The sequence below is a fragment of the Lethenteron reissneri genome, chromosome 38 (assembly GCF_015708825.2).
Source record: "Lethenteron reissneri isolate LAM-NWPU_2019-01 chromosome 38, ASM1570882v1, whole genome shotgun sequence".
NCBI classification, from domain to species: Eukaryota; Metazoa; Chordata; class Hyperoartia; order Petromyzontiformes; family Petromyzontidae; genus Lethenteron; species Lethenteron reissneri.
This window is the reverse complement of record NC_083816.1, coordinates 5,166,692-5,193,890: the sequence shown is the minus strand read 5'-3', so window position 1 is coordinate 5,193,890 and position 27,199 is coordinate 5,166,692. Positions and strand designations below refer to the sequence as shown.

Below are 27,199 nucleotides of genomic sequence, written 5' to 3'. Positions count from 1 at the left end.
AGAAAGAAAAAAAACCCCGCCAAAAGGATTCATCCAAATATCAATAACGTCAACAACATGTTGACAAAACATTACGCGAGTGACGCTTGCATTTGTGTGCTGCGGTGTGTATTTGTGTGTGGGGAGCGGTGCTTTGTTACAGCCAACAGCGGTACCCACTACCCAATATCTGAAACGGTACAGGGCCTCTTCTAGGTAGACTCAGCCTTATAAATGAGCACCTGGTGCGGCGTGTAAACGTCACCACTGCACAGACAAAGGTGACCGGGCGTAGTGTGGGTTACCCATCGGTGCTCGGGAGCATCACGTGTTACATGGGTGATCTTTGTATATGAACGTACGTCTCTGCGTGTGTGTGCAGCCCCTACTGTGGTGCCAGTGGCTGTGAGTGGTGGTGGTGGTCGTCCCAGAGAGCTCACCATTACCTGGAACGTAAGTTGAAGCCCCCATTGACATTTACTACTATAATGAGCCAAGAATGTCTGTGTGTCCCGCGCGTGACGTCACTCCACGTTGGCCAGCCCCCCTCATTAATAATCGTGAGCGGGTGACGTCACTCCACATGTAGTACTCTCCTCTCATTAATAATCGTGAGCAGGTGACGTCACTCCACATCGAACAGCCCACCTCATTAATAATTATGAAGAGGTGACGTCTTCCAAATGGACACCGACCATTAATAATAATTAGCGGGTGACGTCACTCCACATAGGGGGGGGCGAGGCGCCTCCTCCCCCCTCCTCGGCATCAACTCACAGCCCTCACTACAAAGGCAGAACCCTCACGTCACGTGATCTCCGTAACGCTGTTGAGACATAGAGGTAAAAAGGACGTCGTGATGAACAAGGGATTATAACCTTTAAATGAAATAGGTCTGCGTCACCGCGCCCTTACAAATTGCACACGAATTGATGCAATGGATATTACGTCGTGGTCTGATTTTCGCTTGCAAGTTTAAGATTTACCGCAATACACCCGTCCTTGGACGAGCAAAAGGCGAGTTTACTAATAGATTGCAATAGGCATGTTGTCTTTATAGCCACGTGACGGTACATTCAAGTCATGTAGCTAGGACATGAAACAATTAAAACTATGAATGTGACCAAATGACCCCGACTGCACTTGATCCCATTAGATCTCATAAGCTAAGCAGATTTGATCCCGGTTAGTGCTTGGATGGGCATACCAGGTTATGTAGGCTTGCATTGCAAGGTGGCGGGACAAGTGATGGAGCTATGCATATTATCCCCTCTAATGCGGAGTGGGTTTTCTCTGGTTTCTCTGGTTTTCTCCCCACACGAAGTCAAACTCTGATTACTCAGGGAATTGGCCAAACATCTAAACGCAGCAATACCATCCTCAAATAGGTTTGAGAATCAGCAAATATTTCCTTGTTCAACAAAAGGCGTTGTAGCTATAATTACTACAACTACAAGCACCGATTTTCTCCATTCACTCGTTCACCAGCAATCGGTTGCCTCCTCATTCTTCTATCGCTACTACGACGGTGACTGTTCACCTAGACGCCACTCGTTGATTCCTCCACTCATTCTACCAGACTGACCGTTTCGTCTTATCCACACTGTGTTCAACCACCACACTCGAGGGCAACGTTCACCCACTCACCCATTCTACAGGTCACAAACATCATGGGACCTCCTTTGGCAGTACCAAAATATGAGGTTTCAGTTTGGTGTTTTAACATCTTAACACCTGCTTTGTTGCCAGAAAAAAAGGGGAAAACCTATTCTCCCAGGTCACAAACACTTCTCTCTGTCTGCTTCCTCCCTTGCACTGGTGCACTTTGAAATTCCCTCCCAACATCTCTTTTCCAAACTTCTTATAACTTTGCTCAATTCAAGAACCATGTTAACTCGTATCGAATACAGTCTTAAATAGTGCTGTTTAAATTGCGATTTAAAGCTTTCGTGACTGCAGGGATTCATCTTCTTGGTTCTTTCGGTAAAGTCACGTAGAAGGGAAATAATAAAATAATAAAAATAAAACATAATAAAATAATTCTGACGACGTTTCGGCCACAACGCAAGCAGCCGTCCTCAGGTGAAGAACAGGTCTGTCGGAAAGACGCAAAGAGAGAGAATTATTTTATTAGTGCTGTTCGTTGCTGACCACTCTGACGTTTTTGAGCCTTTGGGCACGTGCTAATAAAAAGGGGTCGTATTCTCTCATCGCTCGCGTTCCTGCCGCTCAGCCCGTGCACCCAGAATTACGCTACGGGGACGACTTCGGCTACGTGGTGTCATTCCGTCCAAACTCCTCCTCTTCCACCTCCACGACCTCCTCCTCCACCTCGTCGCTGATGGCACCACGAGGCCGTCACGGCGGCGGTGGCCGCAACGACGACGTCGTCGGCGGAGACGAGGACGACGAGCGAGGCTGGACGCAGGCGGTGGTGCCGCACGCCGAGACGGCGCTCTACGTGGCAGAGCTGCCGCCCGACGTTCCGCCCTACGCCGCGTTCCTCGTGCGCGTCGGGACCTTCAACAGCGCCGGCGAGGGGCCACGTGGCCCCGCCGTGATCGTCCACTCAGCCGAGGCCCGTACGTTGCAGGGGCGCTGCCCCCCGCCCCCCACCGGCCTGGACCCTTCCCGAGATATTCCTCGTGTGATGAACACTCGGTCGTGGAATTATTTGGTGATGCTTTTGCTGCTTTGGCAGTGGTGAACAAGCACAATTAATAAAATGAACTCGACACGTTCTTCAATAACACTGAATTTGTGGCCTTGAAAAATAAAATATATAATAGGTGATGTTTCGGGCAATGGCCCTTCATAGCACATAGATAGGCCAGAGAGGTAAGTTATCAGCCATTAGCAATCCACTTTATGCAGTTGCGAGTATACGAGTTCTCAAGTAATGGGTTTCTTTAGACAATTATATTACCTACATAACGAGTGTAAAATGTGTACTTGGGAAGCCCAGTGGTTAGCCGTTCTTGTGCTATGAACATGGCCATTGCCTAACACGTCCCCTATTATTTTTACCTTTTAAGGCCACGCTGTGTTCTTGAACATAGTGCTAAGTCTTTTTTTATTATTATTGGCTGCTTGTGCATCACTGCCAATGCCAAATAGTTTGCCTTATTTCACAGGAGGTAATGCACGCTGATTAAAAACTTCTCGTCCTCAGGCACATTGCTCGGCTTCTTTTCATTATTAAGTCTTAATGAGTTTTTTACTCATTCGTGGGGTTGGCCAAACATCACAGTATTGGACCACAGATTTGAGGCAATTGTTGGCGGCGGTTCTGGCTGCCTTCCCACCGTGTCTGTGGTTTCCGGCGCCTCTGAATGATTCTCTCTCTCGGTGAACGAAACCTCTGCGCGTTCCCTATTCTTCAGCGTTTTGAGATGCAGTTTGCACGGACGATGCTACATTCAAATAAACATTATTTTCCAGGCAGCTGCCTGTCCTAGAAAATCTCTGTAAGTTTCCTGGGACATTAAAAGTCTCGTATTTTTTTTCAGTTGCGTAATGATACACCACTTGAGAAATGCTTTTATACGTGCTTCTTCTGTCTTGCACTATTGTGTGATATTCTTTTTTCCCTTGATATGCCTGAGTGTTTTGTAGCTAAGCAACGGGATGGGGATGAGGGAGGCAGGGAGATTTATTGAAGAGCACTGCGAGTATCAAAGCTAAGGAGGGAAGGGGGGAGAAAAGGATTAGTTGCACCCCCCCCCACCCCCCGTAACCACTCCATCATATTTATTTTAGGCGGTCACTGTCAGTCAGACCATTTTTTAAATTATTTTCAAAAATGTAAATTGTATGCTTCAACGTCCACGCTCCCCTCCTGACCAGCGTGGTGACTCACTCCTCTTCACTCCCCGTGGAGCAGAAGGCCGCTACAAGCCCACGCCATGCCGGATGGTCTTCATCAGCCTTCTCTGACCAGCGTGGTGAACTATAGGTCAAATAGCCCACACTGCTTGCATGGTGTGGGGAGGCCCTCATCCACCCAGCAGTGGATTGACAAAACAGCTGAGCATTTTCATGCACACTTAAGTTTGGACTGACCCTGCCGTGAGAAGCCGGCGGTGTTTGGAGCTTGACTGCCACCTTGCGGTATGATGAAGAATTTCACACTGGCCTCTTAGTGGAGAGATGGAAGATGGCTTTTCAAAACCTCGTAGTGGATGAAATGTGCCTTGTACTTCTCAATCCTCGAGAACTTAGCTGCCTTTTAAGCCTGGATCGGCACTTGGATGTGCGATCGACACACGCGAACGGTGGGTACAGGCGGCATTGTGGGCAATAGAGGGCAGTGCAGCCCAATCCATTGTTCTGCACGCATCCATTGTTCTGCACCCCCTACCTTAAGCCTGCACTGACCAGCGTGGTCAGTGGCGGTGCAGGTGTACAAAATAAACCTGGTTAGAGCCTAATGGGAGTGAAAATCGCTTATTAAGCTAGACCTGGAATACTATAATTACGGCAAACAAGCATAAGTCAACAATTGATTTCCTGCTCAAATTAGTAATTAGGAGGTGCTTTATATCCCGTTTAGAGCTCTGGACTAGCGTTGACATTTCGACATTCCTTTGGCTGGGGCGTGAGTTTCTCCTAAAGGAACGCTCACTGTTGAACATTCAGTCCCTGCAGAAGCTCCCAGCTCATGGGAGGGAAACATTGGACACCATGCCAAACAAGCCACGGCTAAATCCGAAAACAGACGAGACAGCCGTCAATGCGCTGCCTAGTTTCTCACATTTCTAAGAGGCAGGACCCGCATCTCACCGTGTCCCGTCTGTCCCGTGTGTCCCGCAGTCCCAAGTGCCGTGCCGGAGTCCGTCGCCGCTGTGGGGGCCTCGGCGTCCGAGCTGGACGTGTCGTGGCTACCCGTGCCACAGGAAGGCCTGCACGGCAGGCTTGTCGGCTACTCGGTGATGCCCCCCCCCTCTCACTCCCCCAAACACCACGCAGTGTAATAGCTACTAACCTGCCACTGTAAGAGCTCTCATACTCTGATGGTGCATTGTCTTTGAGTTGTGCGCATTTTGGCGTCATCTGGTCCAACACCATGTGAGACTAGGCTCTAAGGAAAGCTGTCTCGGGTGTGGACCAATCAACTTCAAGGACAGTGCACATTATCAGTGTTATCTTTTTTGTTTGCATTATGACTACAGGTATTGTGGTCTATGTAAACATGACTCCTTGTAAAAAAGGTGTCAGTTTTGTTGCCAGATAGAAGGGTAAAAAACCAATTGTCAGGATGAGGCTAATCGGATGGAGTTTAGAAATGTCATAACTCCATTAGCACCCTTTTAAAAATATATATATATCATTGAAAATTGTTTCGTAGAGAATTTGGTTGACAAATTGATTTTCTTGTCACAATTTACAGGCAAACCTATTGACAACAATGCTGCTATGGTCAATTTCAGTGGTGAAAATGTCACTCCCATTGCAAAGGGCCACTTACGACAGAACCACAATTGAATTGAATTACAAAGTGGTACTCATTGTCGACTCCGACCAGGATTACAACTCATCCCCTAATGCTGTGTCGTGGTGGGTGCTCGTGCTAATGTGCGGTGTCCCGCAGGTGTCCTACTGGCTGGCGGCCGCAGCGAACGAGCTGTCGGCGGAGACGCGGCAGGACGCACGCGTGAGCGGCGAAGCCACGGGCGTGCGCATCGCAGGGCTCAGCGCCACCACCACGTACTCCCTCGCCGTGCGGGTGCTCAACGGGGCGGGGGCCGGCCCACCGAGCCGCACCGCCAACGGCACCACGCTCAAGCCGCGTGAGCCACGCCGCAGCGACGCCAGCGGCACCACACTACCACCTGCACCATTGGCACCATCAGCAACATACTCTTAGGTTTTTTCGGTAAAGTCACGTAGGTAAAAAATTTAATTAAAATTAATTAAAGTAATAATAGAAATAAAATAAAATAATAAATCACGACGTTTCGGCTGTGACGGTCCCACCTGATGACGGAGACTTGTGTTGCCCCTGAAACGTCTGATTTATTATTTTATTTTATTTATAGTATTACTTTAATTAATTTTAATTTTCTTTTTTACCTACGTGACTTTACCGAAAAAACCTAAGAGTATAAATCATTGCAGTCACGAAAGCTTCAAATCTAGAACCATCAGCAACACCACCACCACCGGCATCACCAACACTGCCAGCACCCCCAGTGCACGTGGTGCTTTTGGTTTCACACCGGCACCAGTGCCACCACCCCACAAGCTTCACGAGAATGAATACCACGACTGGTGGTCCCATTGGAACATAATAAGCACCATCACCACCGCCACCACCAGTACAATCGACACTTTCAGCAGAAAACAGCAGATCCAATACAACAACCCCCAGTGACTCAAGGTTGGTGGCGTAGCTATCGAGTGGGCAGGCCGTGCAAATGCGCCAATCCTCGTGCATGCGGCTGGAGGGTCCCAGGCCCCGAGCTACGAGACAGGGAGTGGAGGTGGCCCTATTTCATTCCTCGCACCAGGGCCCATGCCAACCACGCTACGCCACTCCACTCACATGCCCACCCGTGCTCTCTCGTACGCGTGCGTGCGTGCGTGCTGCAGCTCCGAGCCAGGTGCCCCATAACGTGAGTGCTCAGGTGACGCCCGGCTCGGGGACCACGCTGCACTGGGACCCCGTGGAGGCCACGGAGAACGAGTCAGCCGTCACCGGATACAAGGCAAGTGCCGGGGGAGCGATGTTATCGTAGACGAGGTCCAGGGTGGTCCAGGGCGGTCATTGTTTGTGGACTCCAGGATGGTTCCTGTGAGCTAGGATAATCTCAATCTGAGAGTTGCAAGCTGTCTGTACGGCACGAGTAAAACATACATCTGAGCGTTACGGTGGAGTGCATCGGTGATAGAACCCTAGCAATCTGCCATGCCACATGGACTAGAAACGTGGACATTGACAAATAAAATGGAAGCAAAAGCTGAAATGTGTGAAGTATAACAAGGTGCCTGTTCGGAATTACACTCAGAGACAAGAGAGAGGAGCACATTGGCTGGAAGTTAGAGAGACGACACCGACCATTAAGAAGAGTAAGTGGAGCTTGGGCAAGACACGTCATTGAAGGGACGATGGCCAGTGGTCAAGACTCATGACAGAGTCACAGCCAAAGTAGGTACACACCTTAGAAGATTTCGCTTTAAAGCTTTCGTGACTGCAGGGATTCATCTTCTTGGTTCTTTCGGTAAAGTCACGTAGAAGGGAAATAATAAAATTATTTTATTATGTTTTATTTTTTTTATTTTTTTATTTCCCTTCTACGTTACTTTACCGGAAAGAACCAAGAAGATGAACCTTAGAAGATGTCCACCGCAAAGACGGAGCAATAAAATCAGCTCTTGTGCAGGAAGTAGATGCATCGTGAGACCGCGAGCGATGACATTGGCTCTGGGAGACCTTTGCCCTGCCGTGGATCGATCATGGCTGATGATTAAGAGTGACATCACTGCGGCATCGCTTTCACACATTTGAATCAATCCGTCAAGGACATTGACTCGTCTAACCGTGATTTGCAATTAATTTCTCTATGCGAACGTTGTCACAGCCCACAGCACAGGCCTCGGCATACAGCTATGAGACGGAAAATTCTGTGTGCGTGTGGTCGTGTCGCGTCTGCCCCGACTCCCCCCTGCACGCGCGTGCCAGGTGCTGTATTGGTTGGAGACGAACGGCCCCGTGGTGCGAGCCGTGCTGGAGAGTGAACGCACCTCGGCCTGGCTGAACCTCACCAGCGACGGCGTCTACACGGTGGAGGTGCGGGCACGCAGCCCCGGTGGGGATGGGCTTCCCGCTCGGCTCACCGTAGAAGTCACCACCGGTAGGTGCCATCACCGCCACCACCATTACCTGACCCGGGTAGAGTGACCTTCTAGATTTGAAGCTTTCGTGACTGCAAGGATTCATTTTCTTAGGTTTTTTCGGTAAAGTCACGTAGGTAAAAAATGTAAAATTAATAAAAGTAAAATAAAAATAAAATAAAAAATAAAAATCACGACGTTTCGGAGGCAACACAAGCTTCCGTCTTCAGGTGGGACCGTCACAGCTCGATAGCTGTATCAAGTGAGAGTATTTTATTTTATTTTTATTTTACTTTTATTAATAAAAAAAATTTACCTACGTGACTTTACCGAAAAAACCTAAGAATATAGTGACCTTGTTTAAAGGGGAATATTATATAGTTTTGTATCGAACAGAGAGGGTGCTTGCCTATAAAGATTGTGCAGGTCACCAGTATTGGTGCAAGCGACTTTGACTCTGCTGATGAGACAACAGATGTTGTATCTGGTCCAGAGTTTGCTTGTTTTGAACGCTGCTGAAATTATGCAGAAATGCCGTGTGGCCAATGGGATGTGGAAAAAATATTTTTTTTCTGGCAGGACAGATATTTGAAGGTGTATTGTCTGCTTATTTATTTTGTTTAAGGTGGGTGGGGGCATACACATTCTCAGAGGGGATGGTGGGGGGGGCACGGCACAGCCATCGTTAAATTGCCAATAATTGCATTGGGTCGGAACCTAAGAACCCTTGGTGAAGACTGCACTGGCTGTACGAACCGCAGCCGGCAGAAATGGAAATGTGTCGGGAGAGCAGACCGTGAAAGCTTGATGCTGCTGTTTTTATTCTTTGGGCTGCGTAGCCGCCTCTTAATATGAATGTGAAGCCATGCCCGCATCTGTTGTCAGCTCTTATCTTGTAACTTTCGTATGTTCATAGACTGTCTGACACGAGCTTTTATATACAAGGTCGGGGAGCGCTCGTGCATTCACTGCTGCATCAGTCTCGTACCTCTGAATAGTGTCACTGCACTGACGTGACCACGGTGCTGGGGTGGTGTGCCTGTGACTTTAAAAGTTTCTTTTAATACTTTCCAACTAAGGTTGAAAGTGTAACTGCATTAGCTCTGCCCGTCTGCCTATCTGTTTAAAACAGAGGGGGGGGGGGGGGTAACGATAACTCTCGCAAAGATGAGCGAATATGCACAATTTTTGGGGAAAGTTCTGCTGCCAAATTGATCAAATGGTGGCCCAAAACTTGGTGATAGAAACCAGCACTGAAAATAATGCCTTGCCGGACAACGTGATGACGTCATCGCGTCATCTCGCGATGTCGCACGACGTCATCTCATTGTGTGGCTCGGAAGATCGTCATGGCCAATGTCATTGTTACTCCGGAATGGCAAAGGCATGTTGGAAAGCATTTCACAAACCATGCATATGCACGATTTTTCTTTCCTGTCACCAACGAAGCTTCGAATGTGTCGGAAAGTCTGGAACACTCACACTGCGCTCATCTTGTAGTGTGTATTTGGGATTGCAATCTTCCTTTAAAATTAAGATCACTCGAACAACCCACGCATCACCGAAAGACGCTTGTGCTTTCTTTACACAGAGAACCATGCTTCGGCTCTGGAGAAAATGCCGGCTAAAAAAGGCAATCAAGGTGGTGACCGCACGACGTTACCGATCTTTTGGAGTCGCGACGAGCATCAGCGCCATCCCTTGTCACACCCCCACGATATGACAGCAGCAGCCGCTGATGGAAGGCACCCCCTTGAAAATGATTGGCTCTTATCTTGTAGATTTAAACCCGAGCTGGATGTCCTAGGCTGCCAAGTGAGTTTGAAAGATCTCCCCCCCCCATGCCCCCTCAATTGCATTCCAATTGCACCATCGACGTCTTGGAGACGAAGACATTTAATTGCGAACTTTGCACGTAGAGCGGTAGTGCATCTTCTTGGTTATTTCGGTAAAGTCACGTAGAATGGAAATAACAAAATAATAAAAAAATAAAACATTATAAAATAATAAAAATAAAACATAATAAAATAATTCTCACGACGTTTCGACCACAACGCAAGCAGCCGTCCTCAGGTGAAGAACAGGTATGTCGAGAAGACAGAGTCTGAATGACTGACCTGTTCTTCACCTGAGGACGGCTGCTTGCGTTGTGGCCGAAACGTCGTGAGAATTCTTTTATTATGTTTTATTATTTTTATTAGTTTATTATTTCCATTCTACGTGACTTTACCGAAAGAACTAAGAAGATGAATCCCTGCAGTCACGAAAGCTTTAAATCGAAACGGTAGTGCATCGTCCCGTGTTAGAGACCGGCCCTGCAGAGATGTCACGCGACTACTTCTGAGGGTCACTTCAATCGGCGTCTTTGTCCACACGAAAGTCAGTGTTCATCACGTGCCAATGAAACCGATGTTGTGGATTAAATCTTGACTTCAAGCTTTCGTGACTGCAGGAATTCATATTCTTTGGGTCTTTCGGTAAAGTCGCGTAGATAGGTTCAAAGAAAATAACAAAAATTAACGAAAAAAACTACATTTCGATCACAACACAAGCGATCAGGAGGAAAGAGGAGAAAAGCTGCTGGATGCAGACTGATCTTACATCAACATGCAAATCTCTCACATTAACATCACTAGCTCCACCCACTTCAATAACTACATCCTATAAAAGTCTGCATTAAGCAGCTTTTCCTCCCCTTTCCTCCTGATGACGATCGCTTGTGTTGTGATCGAAACGTCGTAGTTTTGGTTATTTTCTTTGAACCATCTACGTGACTTTACCGAAACACCCATAGAAGATGTCAGATTTGGAATTGTCAAATCAATTTGTTTTTTAAATGTCATGTAATGGGGTGGTGGTGGTGGAGGGGGGAAATCACGTGGTCAGTGGTGACCTAGGCCGAGTCCATTAACTCGCTCCACCTGAAGCCCCGCTGTAATCGCGGGTACCTGCCGACATTCGAACCCAGGATCTTCGTGCTGACAGCACAGCGCTGGCCCACATTGGTTCATAACTTTAACAACAACAAACTCCGCAATAGCACCCTCTCGTGACACCAACCGATTGACGGTAAATCACAAGGCAATTGCACCACACCAACTTTATTATATCACTTCGGCGGAGCGCGTAAACGTAAATGTTAATTTATTGTTTAAAAAAAATGGAGTTTCCAACGTCATGTCAGACATGTCAGGACGCAGCCTGGTTGTATAAGCTACAAGATAAGAGCTCAGTGCGAGTCTTGGTTGTTTCTTCCATTTTTTAAGTCGCTCACTGCATTCAGACACTACACAAAACACGAGAGCAGCCCGTCCCATACACAGGGTTATCATCCCCATGGACTGTCCCCTTCTCCCCTTAGCGGTTCTTCCACCATTGACTCCACCTCTCCACTGGAAGCCACTCTCACTCATCACGTCTCACCACTCCCACGACACCAGAACTCACCGGTCAACCACCGGCCCCCTCACCAGACACCTCACCACTTGGGACACACACTCACCACACTGCTCTGCTGAAACCCAGCAGACATCACCCACACCTCACCTGCGTCATCGTGCACTCACCACACCCACATACATATTGCACCATGACAGTACAATACATCACCACTCTACAATACTACGCCAAAATATGATAATAAGTTGTTCCCCTTTTTTCTGGCAACAAAAACAGACGTCCTCTGGTCTAACGCCGTTTGAGAGGAGGCTCAAAAGAAAGCTGTCTAGTGTGGACCAATGAGTTTAAAGGACAATGCATATACTATATCAGTGTTTTTTTTTGTTTGCATTCTAACCACAAGCAATGGTTAATGCAGACATGATTCCTTGTAAAAGGTTTAAGTTTGGCGTTTTAACATCTTAACACCTGTTTTTGTTGCCAGAAATAAAAGGGGAAACCTATTATCATATTTTGGTACTGGCAAAGGAGATCCCATGATGTAAATACGAAACCATTTCACACAAAACCTCACACCACCAAACTATGCCGTCACTTGCTCAGTTATTACTCCCAAATTCCTCCATTTACTCATCCGTCACTCAGTCCATTCATTCAACTTTTATTCTCACCCAATTCCTCAAACCCTCTCATTCTTCTCGGACCTTCCGTGTCATCATTTTATTCACCAACTCATTCTCTCATGCATTTTCCTCATTCTTACTACGTCATTTATTAATTCCTCCCTCAGGTATTCATTTGTCATTCACTACATCCATTTACTATATCTGTTCTTCCCTCATTTACGCACTCATTTCTTTGCATTTGCACTGCGTTCTGGAAATTAGCAGCAAAACTTTACATTTTTCGATGTACACAAGTGCTTTCGATTGTGTTGATTTTCACAGTACATAAGCAGAATTGTTACATTATTTTGTAATATTCTTAGGTTTTTTCGGTAAAGTAACGTAGGTAAAAAATTTACAAGCTTGTGTTGCCTCCGAAACGTCGTGATTTTTATTTTATTTTACTTTTATTAATTTTTTACCTACGTGACTTTACCGAAAAAACCTAACAATATGAATCCTTGCAGTCACGAAAGCTTCAAATCTAGAATTATTTTGTAATGTTTAAGATAAAATTTCTCTCATTCCTCCCTCATTCGTTATTCTTACCTCAGCCACCAGGGCCCCTGATGGTCTCTCGTTCCAGGGCCAGCCGTTGCTCGTGACAACGTTCCTAGGCTAATGGTTGGTCCTCACGGCCACCAAATAAACATTTGCTTTTGTAAAGCACAGATGCATTTCGAGGTTTTTAATGTTGTAGTCCACATACGAATTCGCTTTTCGCCATTAACTCGACGAGGTAAAGAAGATGAGAATTTGTTTGCACATCTCCAAGCTTTCGATCGATACCAAATTCGAACTCGCATCTTGAAAAATGTGGATTTGTAAAGTGTACCCGAACCTGTAAAACGTGACAATGTCTGCCCGTTCCAGAGACGCGTCTTTGCCCTGACCTTTGGCTGACCTTTGGACTCCTTGGCACACAGGTTCAAGTGGCGGCCACAACCCCCTGGGTCACGCGTCCGCGATGGTGGTTCTGGCAGCAGTCCTCGTGGCATTTCTTCTGGGCTGAGGCTGCCACTGGCTCGCCATCGCATCACAACACAGAAACTTCTCGCAGTAGCCCCCCCCCCATCCCCTTTTCACTTAACGTGAACGTAAACATATTTCCCCTCCCGCCCCCGCTGGAGTATCATTTTGTAGTGGATGACAATCTCTGCCGTCCACGCCAGTTGTAATGTAAAATGTTAATGTCACATTAAAGACGGCCAAAAGTTTATCCTCTTCTGCACTTTGACCACTTTAAAGATAAGCAAAGCCTGACGTTTATTAACGCATATAGATTTGAACTTGTCCAATGCTGCATAAATGTACAGATAAAAGAATATAACCGTTAGCTTAACAAAAGCAAACGTTTCTGTGAAGCAACTTGGAAGAAACAATATTGTGACCCATGGCTTAAGAGATATTCACCTTTGTAAGTCTAACTTTGTTCATTTGTAATTTTTGAGATGTGCTATGACTAAATGCATTTAGAAATGTTCTGTACATGAAACTTACCCGAGCAGTGTTGTAACTTTAGGAAACGGACGATATGTTTGTGTTTTAAATGTTACGGGAAACATTTCGCAACCGAAAATAAGTATTTGCCCACTGTTGTATATAATGGTATAAATTGGCATGGAAAAAGTTTTGCTTTAATAGTTTGTATTTGTCCTTCTAGCATTTACCCAACTTGCTGACAAACTAACTTCCGTTTAAGCATGGTAACGTCTTGCAAACAACACACATTATGAATTCCAACCGAAACAATCCAAAATTTATTTTGTAAATCTTGTCCTATAAAAAAAGTCATGGTTCTACATGCAGTGTTCTAGGTGAATCGCCGGCAAATCCTTTCCAATTATATTTTTGGCAAATCTCGTTTCAATTCACAACACAGCATCTGACAGCAGGACATTGACAAGCGATGGATTGCCCGATAACAAACATTGTAGCTAAACTTGGAGGACTAGCAACAAACTAATATTTGCAAATCAGTTGGAATATTTAGAGTAACGCTTTCAAAATTGTCACCATTTTAACCCCAGTAACATTTAAGTCACCCGATGTTACTTTTAGGTATGCATTGGTACACGAACAGCCCTTTTTGTCAATCTACCCCCCACTCTGCGGGTCGTGGAGGTCATTTCACCATACCTCACCACGCTGATCGGTGCGGCGTGGTGAACGCAGGGAGCACAGGTGTGGGAGCAAAGACGTAGAAACATCGAATTTAGCCGCACCTCCCTCTGCTGTCCACCACGTTCATAGTCCAAAAAACCTTTTGTGCAGAAGCAGTTGCCCATCCAGGCCCTATCCGGCTTAGCTTCCAATATCTGATAAGACTGAGCACTTTCCAGGTAATTTAGTCAAAGATCAAATACATTAAGCCACCAGAAACAGTGTTAAAAGGTTTACACGAATAGAAAGTATTTGCCAAGGGTACACAGATGAGAAAAAATGTGCGCATGGATGGGCGAATGTGAACACAAAGATGCATGCATGCCAAGTGCAAACCGTGAGCACGTGGGCGCTGTCGTATACATCGAGGGGCGCGTCGTCGCACCAACACCACCACCCGTGCGCGTAGGACGTTTTGTACAATAACCCGAGCGGCGTTAGCAATGTACAGCGTTTTCCGTCGTGTTGTCGTGACTTTTACGCCATAACATATCAAACAAAAATAAACCATTTGTACAAAAAGAATGACCCTCCTGGCTGCTGGTACCAGCAAAACCTGAACCCAAACACACCATCAATTCTCAAAAAAGGAGACAACTTGCATTTTCCCCCCATTGTTGATAATTACTCCTCTCTACAAGACCGGCCGATAAATATTACTTTGGCACACATCCCGACAGGACTGAGCATTGCAATGGAGCACGCATGTTTCTGTTGGTCAACCCTTGTTCACACCGTTCGCGTTTTGCCTGGCACGTGCGAGGAGTGACATTCTTCCACAAGATATTAAGGGGCGACATTTACACGCAAGTAACGAGTGGAGATGCACCATTCTTCGGGTTCAGAGATCGTTCCGACTTTAACTTAGGCATGTGCAAAAAGTTATTTGTTTATCGAAGTTGAGTGTTTCATACAGTACTTTGTTTTCCCGATTTTGCTTCGTGTGGAGCATCCACGATTTCAGATGTGACAGTGCTTTGTAATCTTCTGATGAAAGGCGCTATATGAAAACACATTTTTTATCATTCCTATTTATTTCAGGAAGCTTTTCCTCAATCCCCACACCCCTCAACCACCACCTCCCACGTCTTAAAATAACAAATACAATTCTACAGATGAAATGTCACGCCGTGGAAAACAAGTGATCGGCAAACATCCATTTTATTGCTTCATTACGTAAATGTACTGTAAGCCAGAGCCTGTCAGCTCACACAAAACAGATTTTTGTACAGAAGTTGCTTTCACGAGAAACATTTTTTTTGTTAAAAAGGGGGGAGGGGGGGGGGAAATTATAGATAACATTTAACGCAATCATAAACATTCAACCTACAAAAAAACCCTAGAGGAGCGTCTACAGGGGTGTGTTTATAAACCTACTCACCATATCAAAAAAAGGTATTATATTATGTTCACTAGAGGTGGCTGCCCAGGGGGGGGGGGTGGTAATAGCCAGACATGACGAATGGACAAACACGTGGCTGCGGTCAAACTCAACAAATTACTACGAACGAGAAAACACCGGACAGCAGAGGACACGCTAAACGCCGCGCCACCGCGCTCCTCTCGCTCACCGTGGCCAAAAACGTCGCCGTGACAAGAGAGGAAAGCAATAGTAGTATTAAAAATGCAAAACACACACAAAGAAAGCTTTAAAAGGTCCTTAGGAGATATTTTATCCTTTAAAAAAAATGTCAACTCTTCATCAATGGGCTACAAATGAATGGCTATGCTTTTCAGCCGTCTGCTGGGGGTGCCACATTCACAGATTAGCCAAGCCCAAGGACAAAACAAATAAATTATCAAGATGGTAGGAAAGCACGCTGACAGATACTCAACAAGAATCACGCACTGGGATATGATTGGGCTCCTGAAGATGCACCACCAAAAACAAAGTTTGCCTTCGTTATAAAATTAGATTTGTTAAAATTGTTAAACGGTTTCAATAGTCTCAACTGCTCGAGCCAACAGATATCGCGTCTAAAGCTTGTACACTTGGATCTCCCGAACAAATCCTAATGCTTAGCAAACCTAGCAAGTCACCTATCGATATTAAAAACAGTCGGCCTGTGGTCGCACCAGCGAGGTAAGTGCCAACTCAGGTCGATAAAGCTCACTTTTGCATATTACGCATGCCCTGTGTGCACCAAACTGCATGCAGTACTGCAACTCAAACTTGCGAACGACAGCGATTCTAAACAGGAGGCCTTGGTGTACACTCACGGGTACAGCAAACCACCAGCCTACGGGACACACCAGTGTGTGCGTGTGTGCAATGTAGCCATTTCAACATTCCAAAGCCGCTGGCTCCCACGTCATAGCCTCTCCTCGGAGACAACATTTGGTGGAGGAATTACCGTTGCATTTTACACACAATTCGAACGGGTGGTATATATTTTTTCAGTAACCTCAACGAGACAAGATTCAATCAATTTCACTGCAGCTACGAGTGTATTTATGCACCATAAGTCCACATGTGGAGTTTCTCTAACGGAATGTTTTCTAGCCTATGTAAATGTGTGTATGTAAATGTGTGTGTGTGTGTGTGAGAGAATGTAGGTACTGTTTATGGAAAAAGTAATCTTCAAAACTTTCACTCCTGTATTTTGCTGTGGAAACTGTTTAAAAAAAATAAATTAAGCAACATTTTTTCTCTCTCAAAAGTTACCTATCTAAACAGCAACATGACAATTAAACAGCACAGGGGAAGGGGGGAATCGGCCTCGCATAACTGTTTAAAAACAGTGAGGAGAGAATGATCTACAAACTTACACAAACCCCAGCTTGCCGTTTTTACAAATTCAAGGAACGTTCAGTGCGTACAACAGTAGAAATACCTGAAAATAGGCGATGCTTCCACAGTACAAAGAGCTGTATTCAGGTATAATCTTGTGACAACTTGGAAATTTTAAAATGATCAATCAAAACCCATAAAACACACACATCCGCGTCTCACTCTGCCGGCCCACACACACACACACACAAAACACAACACAGTGTCAATCAGCTCCAAATAATCCACACGGGAATTTAACCGATGCCAGGAAAGAAAACATGAGTGTTTTTGCTGAACAGTGCGCCTCTGCTAAAATGTTTGCCATCCCATTCTTTCCCACAGCAATGTTTTTTGTTTGTTTTACGGTTCCATAATGCTGACCCAAGTGAGAGAAAACATTCCTTCCTACCACTGGTTTGCCGAATGGTAGCCAATTTATTTATATCCAACCAATTACAACCTCGGGTGGTTGAAGTGCGATGTTACTTATCATTTCGTTTGCAATTTGCTTAAGCAGTTCCAAAGATCGATTGACACTTTTTTTTCCCCATTCAGTCCCAACCGACTTCTGTAGCTGGAAAGAAACTCTGATGTGTGACGAGAAAAAAATTCGTTTAATTTAAAAAACACACTTAAAATAAACTGCTGGTAGCCAATAAGAAACAAACAAACGAGATAGGACGCACAAACACAGCGCTAACCAACCCAAAGACCATCGACTCACAACAAGAGAACACAACACCATACCTTCACCAAGAGAAGCCGGGTTGAGAAGAGACGCAGACCCATTTTCAAGGCAGCGCTTTAAATCGTGCTCCCGCTCAAAATAAGAATACTGCTTTAGTTCGTGCCTGGCTGATCACTGACCGGCAGGCACTGCAGGGGTGGGGGGAGATTGGGGGGGATCGGAGGGGGGGGCATGGATCGGAGGCGGTTTTTGGGACGAGGGGAGGTAACGCTGTGCACACACGGTAGGGGTCGGGGTCGCACACACACAGGGCAAACGGAGAGTAGGAAAGAAGGGGGGTGGAGGAGAGGTCAGTCTTGGTCCATCGGCTGCTCGGTGTCCTCGGAGGGCTCGGCCGAAGACGACACCGAACTGCTTCCGCCGCAACCGCTGCCGTCGCTCGAGTTAGAGTCGGCACCACCGGCGAGGCCCGAGCTGCTCACGGCCGCTTCGCCGCCACTCCCACCGGCTGCCTCCGTCACTGCCGCCGCCGCCACCGTCACCGCTCCTGCCTCGCTGTCGGCAGCCTCGGGTCCACCCACCCCACCCCCACAATCCGACTGGTCCATGTCGTGCACAGCCTCCTCCTCTTCTTCGTCCTCCTGCTCCTCCCCAGTCACCTTCGGTTCGGAACTGACCGAACTGGGCACGGACTCCACCTCGCTGCAATGTTCCGTAGCGCCAGTATCTGCAAGGGTGAGGACGCAAGCATGAGACATGGTTTCAAATTTACGCGGTGAACGCTGACTTGAAGGACCTATGACAAAAATTACCCAGAATATGCACCCGATCTATTCAGATTGTTTTAAGCTATGTAGATTTTAGCCTGGATGGTGCTTGGATGAGCAACGACAATGCACATCAACAGAGGGTAGTGCAGAAAACTATCTCCGTCAGATGCTAGCCGACACTATTCCTCACCTGCACTGGCCGAACAGCTTTGCTCCTCTGTGATGTCGGATACCGGGCGCTGTTCGAAGCCATGCGGCGACCTCGCGTTGCCGGACGTGGCCTCCGGGGAGCGAGCCGATGACCCACGGCCCCCCCTCTCCTCGGCCTCCTCTTCCTCCTCTTCATCCGCAGACTGCTGATCCTCATCTTCCTCCTCCTCCTCCTCGTCCTCCTCATCAAACCGGAGCCGCTTGGCCTGGGGGTCGTCGCTCGTGCCCTCCTCCAGCTGGTCCTGCGCCCCGTGCTTGGTTTTCAGCGGGTTGCTCTCGCTGGGCGGGGGGGAACTGGTGCAACACACGAGCCTCGGGTTAGACCAGAGGTGTTGAAGCCTTTTTCTTACCGACGGATAAGCAGGGTGCCACGGTGGCAAGATGATAACTGCCACACCGAGTACACAGAAGATCATGAGTTCGATCTCGAACCTGATGTCTGTATATTTGGAGATTACAAATTTTTCTCCATGGTCGTGTGTATTTTTCTCCGGGTACTCCGGTTTTTCCCTCCCACATTTAGAAACATGCATTTAGAGTATTTGGCTGTCGTAAATTTCAAAATGATAAGCCACTTCATTGAGCTATCATTTATGGCCAGGTCGCTTCTGATAAAGAGCTACATAGCTCAGTAGACCTTACCTGGTAATGTAAAAAATGTTATGTTTAGTTGAAGCAGAACTTTCAAATACCTTTGCCGAGCAATACATTAGCGTGCAAACACACACAACGTACTTCTGTCACTGCAAGAGCTATTTGCAGGGACAAAAGTAACCTCATGTGCTATAATTAGAAGTGTTTCCAAATTGAAAATATTCCACTTTAGTACCCGATTCGTGTAAGCAAGGTACTTGCAGTGATAGATTACCATCATTTGTAGGTCGTTTGGCCGTGGTAGGCCTCGAATGACCACGGGTCAAATTAAATGTAAGTCCACCATCCCCGAGTTGGACACAAAGTGTTCTGTGGGCTATGTGACGAACAGCAGAGGACAGTATAGCAAAATCCATTGTTGTACAAAGCTTTTATGCCCCCACATCGGTCCCTCCCGTCTTCATATTGAGCAGCGAGGTGCATAAGATATAGTCCGGCAGTGGACTGACTAAGGGCTGCACATGCACCGTGTGGACAAGAAATAATGCGGGACCTGTGCTTGCTAATGCCAATCAGTAATTGTATCACTAAAAACTGACAGTATCATGTAATGTAAGATAAGGCTCTGCAACAAACTATTCAAATGCCATGCAACCGGCTGTGTGCGGAATTTGGAAAGAAAACTCCTTTCCACCGACAAGGTGAGTGAAGCAGCAACAGTCGACCCGTGACTTAGATGGGTGAGAACAGTACCTCTGTGAGGCGCGCTCTTCGTCCGTCGCGTGATGCACTGTGCCGTCGCCAAACCCGTTGGATGACGGCAGCAAAGGGCAAGACCCCGGGGAGGGCGACCGGGACCTGATGGGAGGTCGTGGCGTTCCCGGGCCATTCACGTTTGACCTGTAGCCGCAGGGGATCAACCGCGCAGGCGCAGATGCGCACATCCATCACACATCAAACACGTCAAATGGACTCTGCAGACGACGCGAGAATGTGCAGCCCGACAAGATTCTACGGAAATTACGTAGAAATTTGCCTCAAAATGTCTCCAAATTTGCCCTCACTCACCTGTCTTGGTAAGCAGTATTGGGACCAGATGGTAAAATTCCATTTACTCGATTAAGGGTGCTTGTACTGAAATTGAATTTCCTGGAAAGAAAACAAAACAGCCATGGTTAGCAGTGAAAAATACCTGCCAACAATGTATTATTTTACACGAGTGCCGAAACATGAACGGGTTTTTTTGTATGTGCGCGTATGTGCACACTTACTCCGACGATGGGTAGACACTGCTCACGACCAACACATTCTGAAAAATTAGATAATAGTACATGTCATACACCACAGTACATAATAAAAACGCTTTTATTGACATTTTCCAGAAAGATGCCAAGCCTCATCTGTGCTTACATTGTAATTTGAAAGCGTTACTGATTAATAGAATGCGAACACAGCAAGCAGTCCGAGAGGGATGATCAATATCGAGGCCGGGCTGAGAACCATGGGCCAACTTCCATTTGCCACAAACACTCAATTACACTCAATTAGTGGCAGCACAACCAGTCAGTTGCCAAGCTTAGTGCACACAAACACACAGCAAGGGGACCCTTCCCCCTTACCTTCTCTATCCCCCTCATGAACTTGTCCGTGCGCTTGTAGTGTTTTTTCGGCTCCATCAGCAGTTCACATAACCGTTGTATTGTGAAAGGTGCGCTGCACACAACACAAGGCAGCAGCAGAAGTTGACAACGAGCTGACAGGCCCACACCAGTTGGTCTGTCTGCTTAACAATACAACCAGCCACTGCATATGCAGCTGTCAAATAGAGACAAGGCAGGATATGTAAATTACATAATATGACCCTAAAAAAACAGGGGCTCTTATCCTCTGAATACACTACGTACCAAGGCTGCACGTCACAGGCTGCCTGACCTGAGTTCCTGATTGAGAAAAATAAGCATTTAAAGTCAGTAGGAAGTGCTTTATTGTCAACACTGCAGTGGGTATTTGGAAGTGTAAAAGTGACACGATAGTAACATGACTACAGTGCTTAAAACCTTTAAATGCGTTTTTTTTTCTCCACAAAGCTTCCAACACAGACAGCCTGGGACACATCCTAGGTATGTATTTAGAAAATAAAAGATGTTTGTTTCTAACTTTCGACTTAAAGCTTTCGTGACTGCAGGAATTCATATTCTTTGGTTCTTTCGGTAAAGTTACGTAGATAGGTTCAAAGAAAATAACAAAAAAAATTACAAAAAACTACGACGTTTCGATCACAACACAAGCGATCGTCATCAGGAAGATGATCGCTTGTGTTGTGATCAAAACGTCGTTGTTTTTTGTTATTTTCTTTGAACCTATCTACGTGACTTTACATAAAGACCCAAAGAATATCTGTTTGTTTTTGTATTTTTAAAATCCTGTAGATTCGTTTTTTCTACCCAAACTCTTTAACACACCAGGCACAAAGCTCAGCTTCCAAGTCAGAAGGCGGGTGGGTGGAATGCAAGCTGACCCGCACTCGTCCCAAATTCCCATGCCCCACCTCGTGAAGCCGTCCACTATCTTGAGCAGGCGCTCCTTCATATCGTCGTAAGGGACGTAGTCGACGTTCCGATTGGGGGGCCCGCGCACCTCCGGTACCGAGGCACGGAAGTCATCCAGTACGCGCTCCAGCTTGTACATGAAGTATCCCTTGAGCTGGGGCCACGGCAACCTGTGTTGCCACAGCAGCACGCACAAGGTTCTAGCTTCTCTCCTGCCTGGCCAATCTGGGCAATGCGCTGCACTCGGCATCATGAACCCCCCGCCGCTATTGGCAAAAATGCCAGGAGCTAATGCCCATGTTCATCTCCGTGATGCAGCAGACAAGAGGTTCTCTCACTAATGTAATCATGTGGGCTTTAACTGGTAAATTAAAAATATTGCTAGTTTAGTATAGTCATCGCTGGAAGGGATGAAGTCCGATGGTTAAGAATAATTATGGAGTAAAAAACTCAATTATTTTTACTTTACCAGAAAAGGCCCACCGAGCTATTTCACTCTTTTACAGAAGCGACCTGGCCACAAATGATAGCTCAACAAAGTGGCTTATCGTGTGGAAATTTACAGCAGCCAAATAATCGAAATGCATGTTTCTAAATGTGGAGTGAAAAACTGGAAGATCTGGAGAAAAATCCACGCGACCACGAGGAGGACATGCAAACTCCAAATATACAAGCGTCAGGGTCGGAAACGAACTCACAACCTCCAGTTTTCCAGGTGAGGTAGTTATTAACATCTTGCGACCGTGGCGCACATCTGAGGAATGCAATGCATCCTAGAGGCTGTGTACCGAGGAGACGGCGCAATTAAATCAATTTGTGCGGAGCTGCGAGGTTGATTACTACACCACAGGATCAGGAGAGCCGCTTGGATTGACAATGGCTGCAGATGATAAATGTAATCGTGTAATTTGTTTATTTATCAGGAAACATGGGTAAGGTTTTGTTACCCTTCAGGCAGCCAAATAGCAGAGTTGTAAGTCGGTATAAATAGGTTTAGAAGTTCGGCTTACGCAACGAATTACTGGGGGGGGGGGGGGGGACTAATACATGTAATGTCAGGCAGAAAGAAAGTCGCCACAGGGACAGTCTTTTAAAATTAAACCTATGGTCACCCTATTTCCAATTACCCATTTGCTGAAATAATTCTGGAAATGGTTTAGGAGCTGGTGCGGTAGTTACAAAAAACGTTGTACGTCCCGTAAAAATATCCTACTTTAGACAACATTGCCGTGTCAAATGTAACGTATCCATTGACGATAACACAGAGAACCCGATAATTTTGAATTTAATTCACGTGTAATTTCTCGTACTTCATATTAAAAGCTAATATTTTATACAGTTTCAATAATTATTAACCGTCCCTGTATAGGCACATAGAGTTGTATGCCAATCTGCGAGCTCGCTAAACAGACAAAAAGGTTTTTTACATAGCACACCAAAAACAATCCGATAAGGTTAGGAGGTCATCACAGCCAATTCCAATGATGCCACCACACATCACCATCACTTCTGTCCGATAGCTACATCAGTTGCTGCAAAGTTACCGCCACCCGAACCCCAAGGTCTGTTCTTAAAGAGTATCTCACCTCCTGGTTTCAAATCAGTCTCCAGTAAGCCAACAATACTTGAGTGTAGGTAGCTGCAGCTCAGTGCTACTGGTCACCAATCACCGCACCACAGAGTAAGCACAACCAACATTAACGTTGTGTATTTATGCAAGGTAGGGCGTGTACAAATTGAAACAATTACAAATTGGATATGCTCAACGTAAATTAAAACCAGCAAGCCTCACAGCCCACCATGGTATGCTCGGCTCAATCCCGACCCAATGGCGCTTAACCTACCATTACGTAATCGACGCCCGCCAGAAGCTTACGTTTTAATAAAGTATAATGTGCACTCCGGGAAGGTGCGTGTCTTTTTTTGAAAACGCAACATCGTAACTCATGCAAAAACTTCACCTTACAGGAAGTCGCAATGGGGTTCCACCCAATGGGAAAGGATACAAAGGTTGGCAAAGGCTATAAGGCAGCCTCGTGTTGTCACAGGGGTGGGTGTTTGAGGCTATTAAAAGCATCAAGTTAAATATTTAGCTTTTTTTAATTATTCAATTAATGTGATCTTTCATTTAATGCAAGCCACTGTACTAATAATTAGACAGCCATCTTCGGACAGCTTCTTCTGCCAGGTCCACAACGCAAATATTGATGCAGCTGTCGTGGACAGGGTGTTTGATAACGCTGTTGACTGTTATTGTGCTGTTCTTTGCCGTCATTAACGTATCACAATCAACCGGAGTTTTTACTTCACTTGGCCGTGTGATACGGTAGAATCGTAGCAAGACGCCTTCCCCTCTCTCCGCGATCCCATACCCGGCAAGTTGTGCACCGAAGGAGTGAAAATGTGGCGAGGGGGTGGGTGTGGGGTTAGGGGGTAAACGACCATACGGGTCCCCACTACGACACCAATCCAAACGGAGCACCCCACCACCCTCCCTCCAACTCTGATGCAACCGCCAGCCGCAAACCTGATAAAACGCAATCATCAACGTTGGTTTGAACACCAACAAAAGCCTCACTCGCCCCGACTTGAACAATAGAACCAAACCTATCCCCCCAAATCCGAACTCGGCATTCGCTACCACCGAAAATCAGTACCAACCTCAACCCCAAATGGGCCTCAACATCAACCCAATTCCCAGCTCGAACCAAAAACTCTGCTTCGGATCCAATTCAACTGCGGCCTCAGCCCAGCCCCAACTCCGGCTTTAAAGCCACCGGGAGAGCTCGGCCTCAACCCCGAGGCCTCAATGCCCCAGGGGGCCTCAACCCCGAGGCCTCAATGCCCCAGGGGCCTCAACCCCGAGGCCTCAATGCCCCAGGGTCCTCAACCCCGAGGCCTCAATGCCCCAGGGGACTCAACCCGGAGGCCTTAACCCCCCCCCCCCCAGGGGGCCTCAACTCCGAGGCCTCAATGCCCCAGGGACCTCCACCCCCCTCAACACTGCCTGAGCCGGGCCGCCCATGCCGACTCACATGGTCTCGCCCGTCTTGGCTACGTGCCGCATGAACCCATCCAGCTCGGGCGTCACCTCCTTGTTCGGCTTCTTCTCAAATTCTGCCCACACCGCAAAACAACACGAACACAAGCGCGTACGCACTTTAACAAAAGCACGCAAACTACACCCAACCCGTGCGCACTCTCCACGCGAACGCGACGGCTCACGCGGCACACACGGAGAAAGGAACAAACAAATAAAAATGGGTCTGACGGACACACAAAGACGAGCGGCGATAGTCGTCGGCAAGTTGGTCGGTGGCGAAGTTGATGTCGGCGAGCACCGATTACACAGTCCGGCGCACGACGGAGATGGTGTGGACTTGGACCACGCCCGGCCGCCTTTGTCTCCCCAAGCGCTGATGTTCGCACACGCCACCAGCTGCTGTACACCTCATGTAATGCCGGCTCGAAACTGGAGGGACACGGCCCAGCCAGAACATCGCTCGTCGATAAACGCGAGCCGCCGTTTTTGGGAGCAAATTCGAACTCGGGACGCCGGGTTAGTAGCGCATTGCGCTAACCGCTGCGCCACCGCTCCACTCTCTCACACACACACACACAGCTACACACTTACACACACAGCTACACACAGTCTCACGCGCAACACTCGCCTGCTATGGCCTCCAGCAAGGCCTCGGGTTCCATGTCGCGCTGCGGGCTGCCCGGCTCAGAGATCCGCCTCGCCTCCAACGCGGCCTCCTCCTGGTAGCCAATATGGCGGTGGTGACGTCACTCCTCCGTGGCCCCCCCCCCACACACACAGCCCCGCCCCCACCCCCTACCCCCCCCCTACCCCTACCCCACCCCCACCGTGAGCACGAGGTCAGAGGGTGTCCGTGGCGCTCGCGCGAAGTGCCTGCGTGGGGGAGCAAGAATGTTGTTTATTATGTTTTATTTGTATTATTTTATTATTTCCCTTCTACGTGACTTTACCGAAAGAAGCGAGAAGATTGAAATTTTTTTTTTTCAGTTTTAAGTTTCATGTATTTGGTATGGCCCTGTGAGCCATTCCGCTCTTGAATTGGGTGCAACCGCAACAAACAAAAAACTAAAACATGAAACAAAAACATGAACAAGAAAACATCTTCAAGTGACCATGTGCAAACAGAAAATCCAGGAAAAGACAGGAAAATATTCCACAAAAAGCACCGTACACCAAGGCTGTGTGCAAAAATCCCAGTGGTATGCAAGTCAAACAACAACCACAAGACAACTTAGATTAAGGCCATCAGTCTAACTCCGTACTACAACAAACAAACATGGCCAAACCGAAAAACTTTTCAAAAATCACCAAAATAAAGCCATAAAAGCAATGTAACAGTGAACGTTTGGTCTTTGTTGTTGGTGTTTGAGGGTTTATACCGTGTGGGGGGGGGGTCTCTGAAGACACTGATACAGGACTCTGTTAGGGTCGTTCCTCCACACGACGATACTACGATGTCAAGGATAATCGATTATCGTATCGTCCGTTTCGGCGCATCATCGTTCCATCGTAATTATCGTTGCTCGTTTAACAAAAAAAAACAAATACATATATATTTGCTGATCAAATATATGTGAATTAACAAATTCATAATACAGGTTTTTTTTTTTGGGGGGGGGGGGTTAGATGGCGTAAATATATAAATGTGTCGTTAAACCCGCCACCACCCGACACAGCCAATTAGGTTTGTTACGTAAACAGAACGTGGCAATTCGTTACTAGTACAGCACACCGGTGTGTTGGAGAGCAAAGTCACAACATTTACAATCTGAGTACGACGTTTCACCGGTAATTACAACTAGCTGCATCAGCTATCGCCTGATAACGTCAAATGCAACTGCAAAGTCAAGGGAAACTGACATTGGCGATAATCGTTATATTGTGACATTTAATATCGTATCTGGTTATCTTGGCTATGTAGACCAAGGCTGTATCGGGTCCATCCATTAAAATCTATTCTTATAGCTCACGACAATGGGAATCGCTCCACCACGCATCACAACGTGCAAGACAATAACAAAAGGGCTGTCGATGCATATCAAAACGTAAAGGTGCAGTCCTGCAGTTACTTGCTAACGCCCTGCTGGCGGAAGGGTGTTTTGGCCTTCTCTTCCACGCTGTCCAGACGATGTACAGGGCTCCCGTAGAACGTTTTGATTGTGCAGTTGTATTTCGATTTAAAGCTTTCCTGACTGCAGGGATTCATCTTCTTGGTTCTTTCGGTAAAGTCACGTAGAAGGGAAATAATAAAATAAGAAAAATAATCAAAATAAAACATAATAGTTGTAGTTAGGCTGATATATTACTGACTTCCAAAACAGCGATCAGAATGAATGAATGTTAGGAATTTGGCATTCAATCCGCCAGGAGCTCAAGAAGTCATTGTTTTTGACTTGGCAGCTATGTACCCCACTGGAGGGAAGACATCCAGGCACATGGATTAAACATGCTGTAGGAGTGAACACAAACCCATTCACCTCCATCACGTTAACTCGGGGGATGTACTCGGTACTGTACCCCAGTAATCGTTAGA

The 27,199-nt window shown here is 46.7% G+C and overlaps 2 protein-coding genes across 2 annotated transcripts in view; one reads left to right on the top strand and one right to left on the bottom strand.

Moving 5' to 3' along the window:
- LOC133351741 (contactin-2-like) overlaps nt 1-15,537 on the top strand; it is an 85,806-nt gene extending 70,269 nt beyond the window's left edge. The window contains exons 18-25 of the mRNA XM_061567208.1: nt 362-432; nt 2,213-2,561; nt 4,792-4,907; nt 5,570-5,768; nt 6,571-6,686; nt 7,661-7,832; nt 9,404-9,454; nt 12,803-15,537. Of these exons, the coding sequence (XP_061423192.1) occupies nt 362-432; nt 2,213-2,561; nt 4,792-4,907; nt 5,570-5,768; nt 6,571-6,686; nt 7,661-7,832; nt 9,404-9,454; nt 12,803-12,888 (1,160 nt within the window). The 3' untranslated portion in view covers nt 12,889-15,537. The remainder of the gene's footprint in view (nt 1-361; nt 433-2,212; nt 2,562-4,791; nt 4,908-5,569; nt 5,769-6,570; nt 6,687-7,660; nt 7,833-9,403; nt 9,455-12,802) is intronic.
- PPP4R2 (protein phosphatase 4 regulatory subunit 2) lies at nt 15,182-25,450 on the bottom strand. Its single transcript, XM_061567220.1, has 9 exons — nt 25,295-25,450; nt 24,659-24,740; nt 21,623-21,793; nt 20,694-20,787; nt 20,346-20,383; nt 20,143-20,223; nt 19,828-19,974; nt 18,461-18,774; nt 15,182-18,227 (listed from the first exon to the last, which is right to left on the bottom strand). The coding sequence occupies exons 1-9, from the start codon at nt 25,326-25,328 to the stop codon at nt 17,851-17,853; spliced, it is 1,338 nt and encodes a 445-aa protein (XP_061423204.1). The 5' UTR covers nt 25,329-25,450; the 3' UTR covers nt 15,182-17,850.
- Between the last annotated feature and the right edge of the window lie 1,749 nt (nt 25,451-27,199).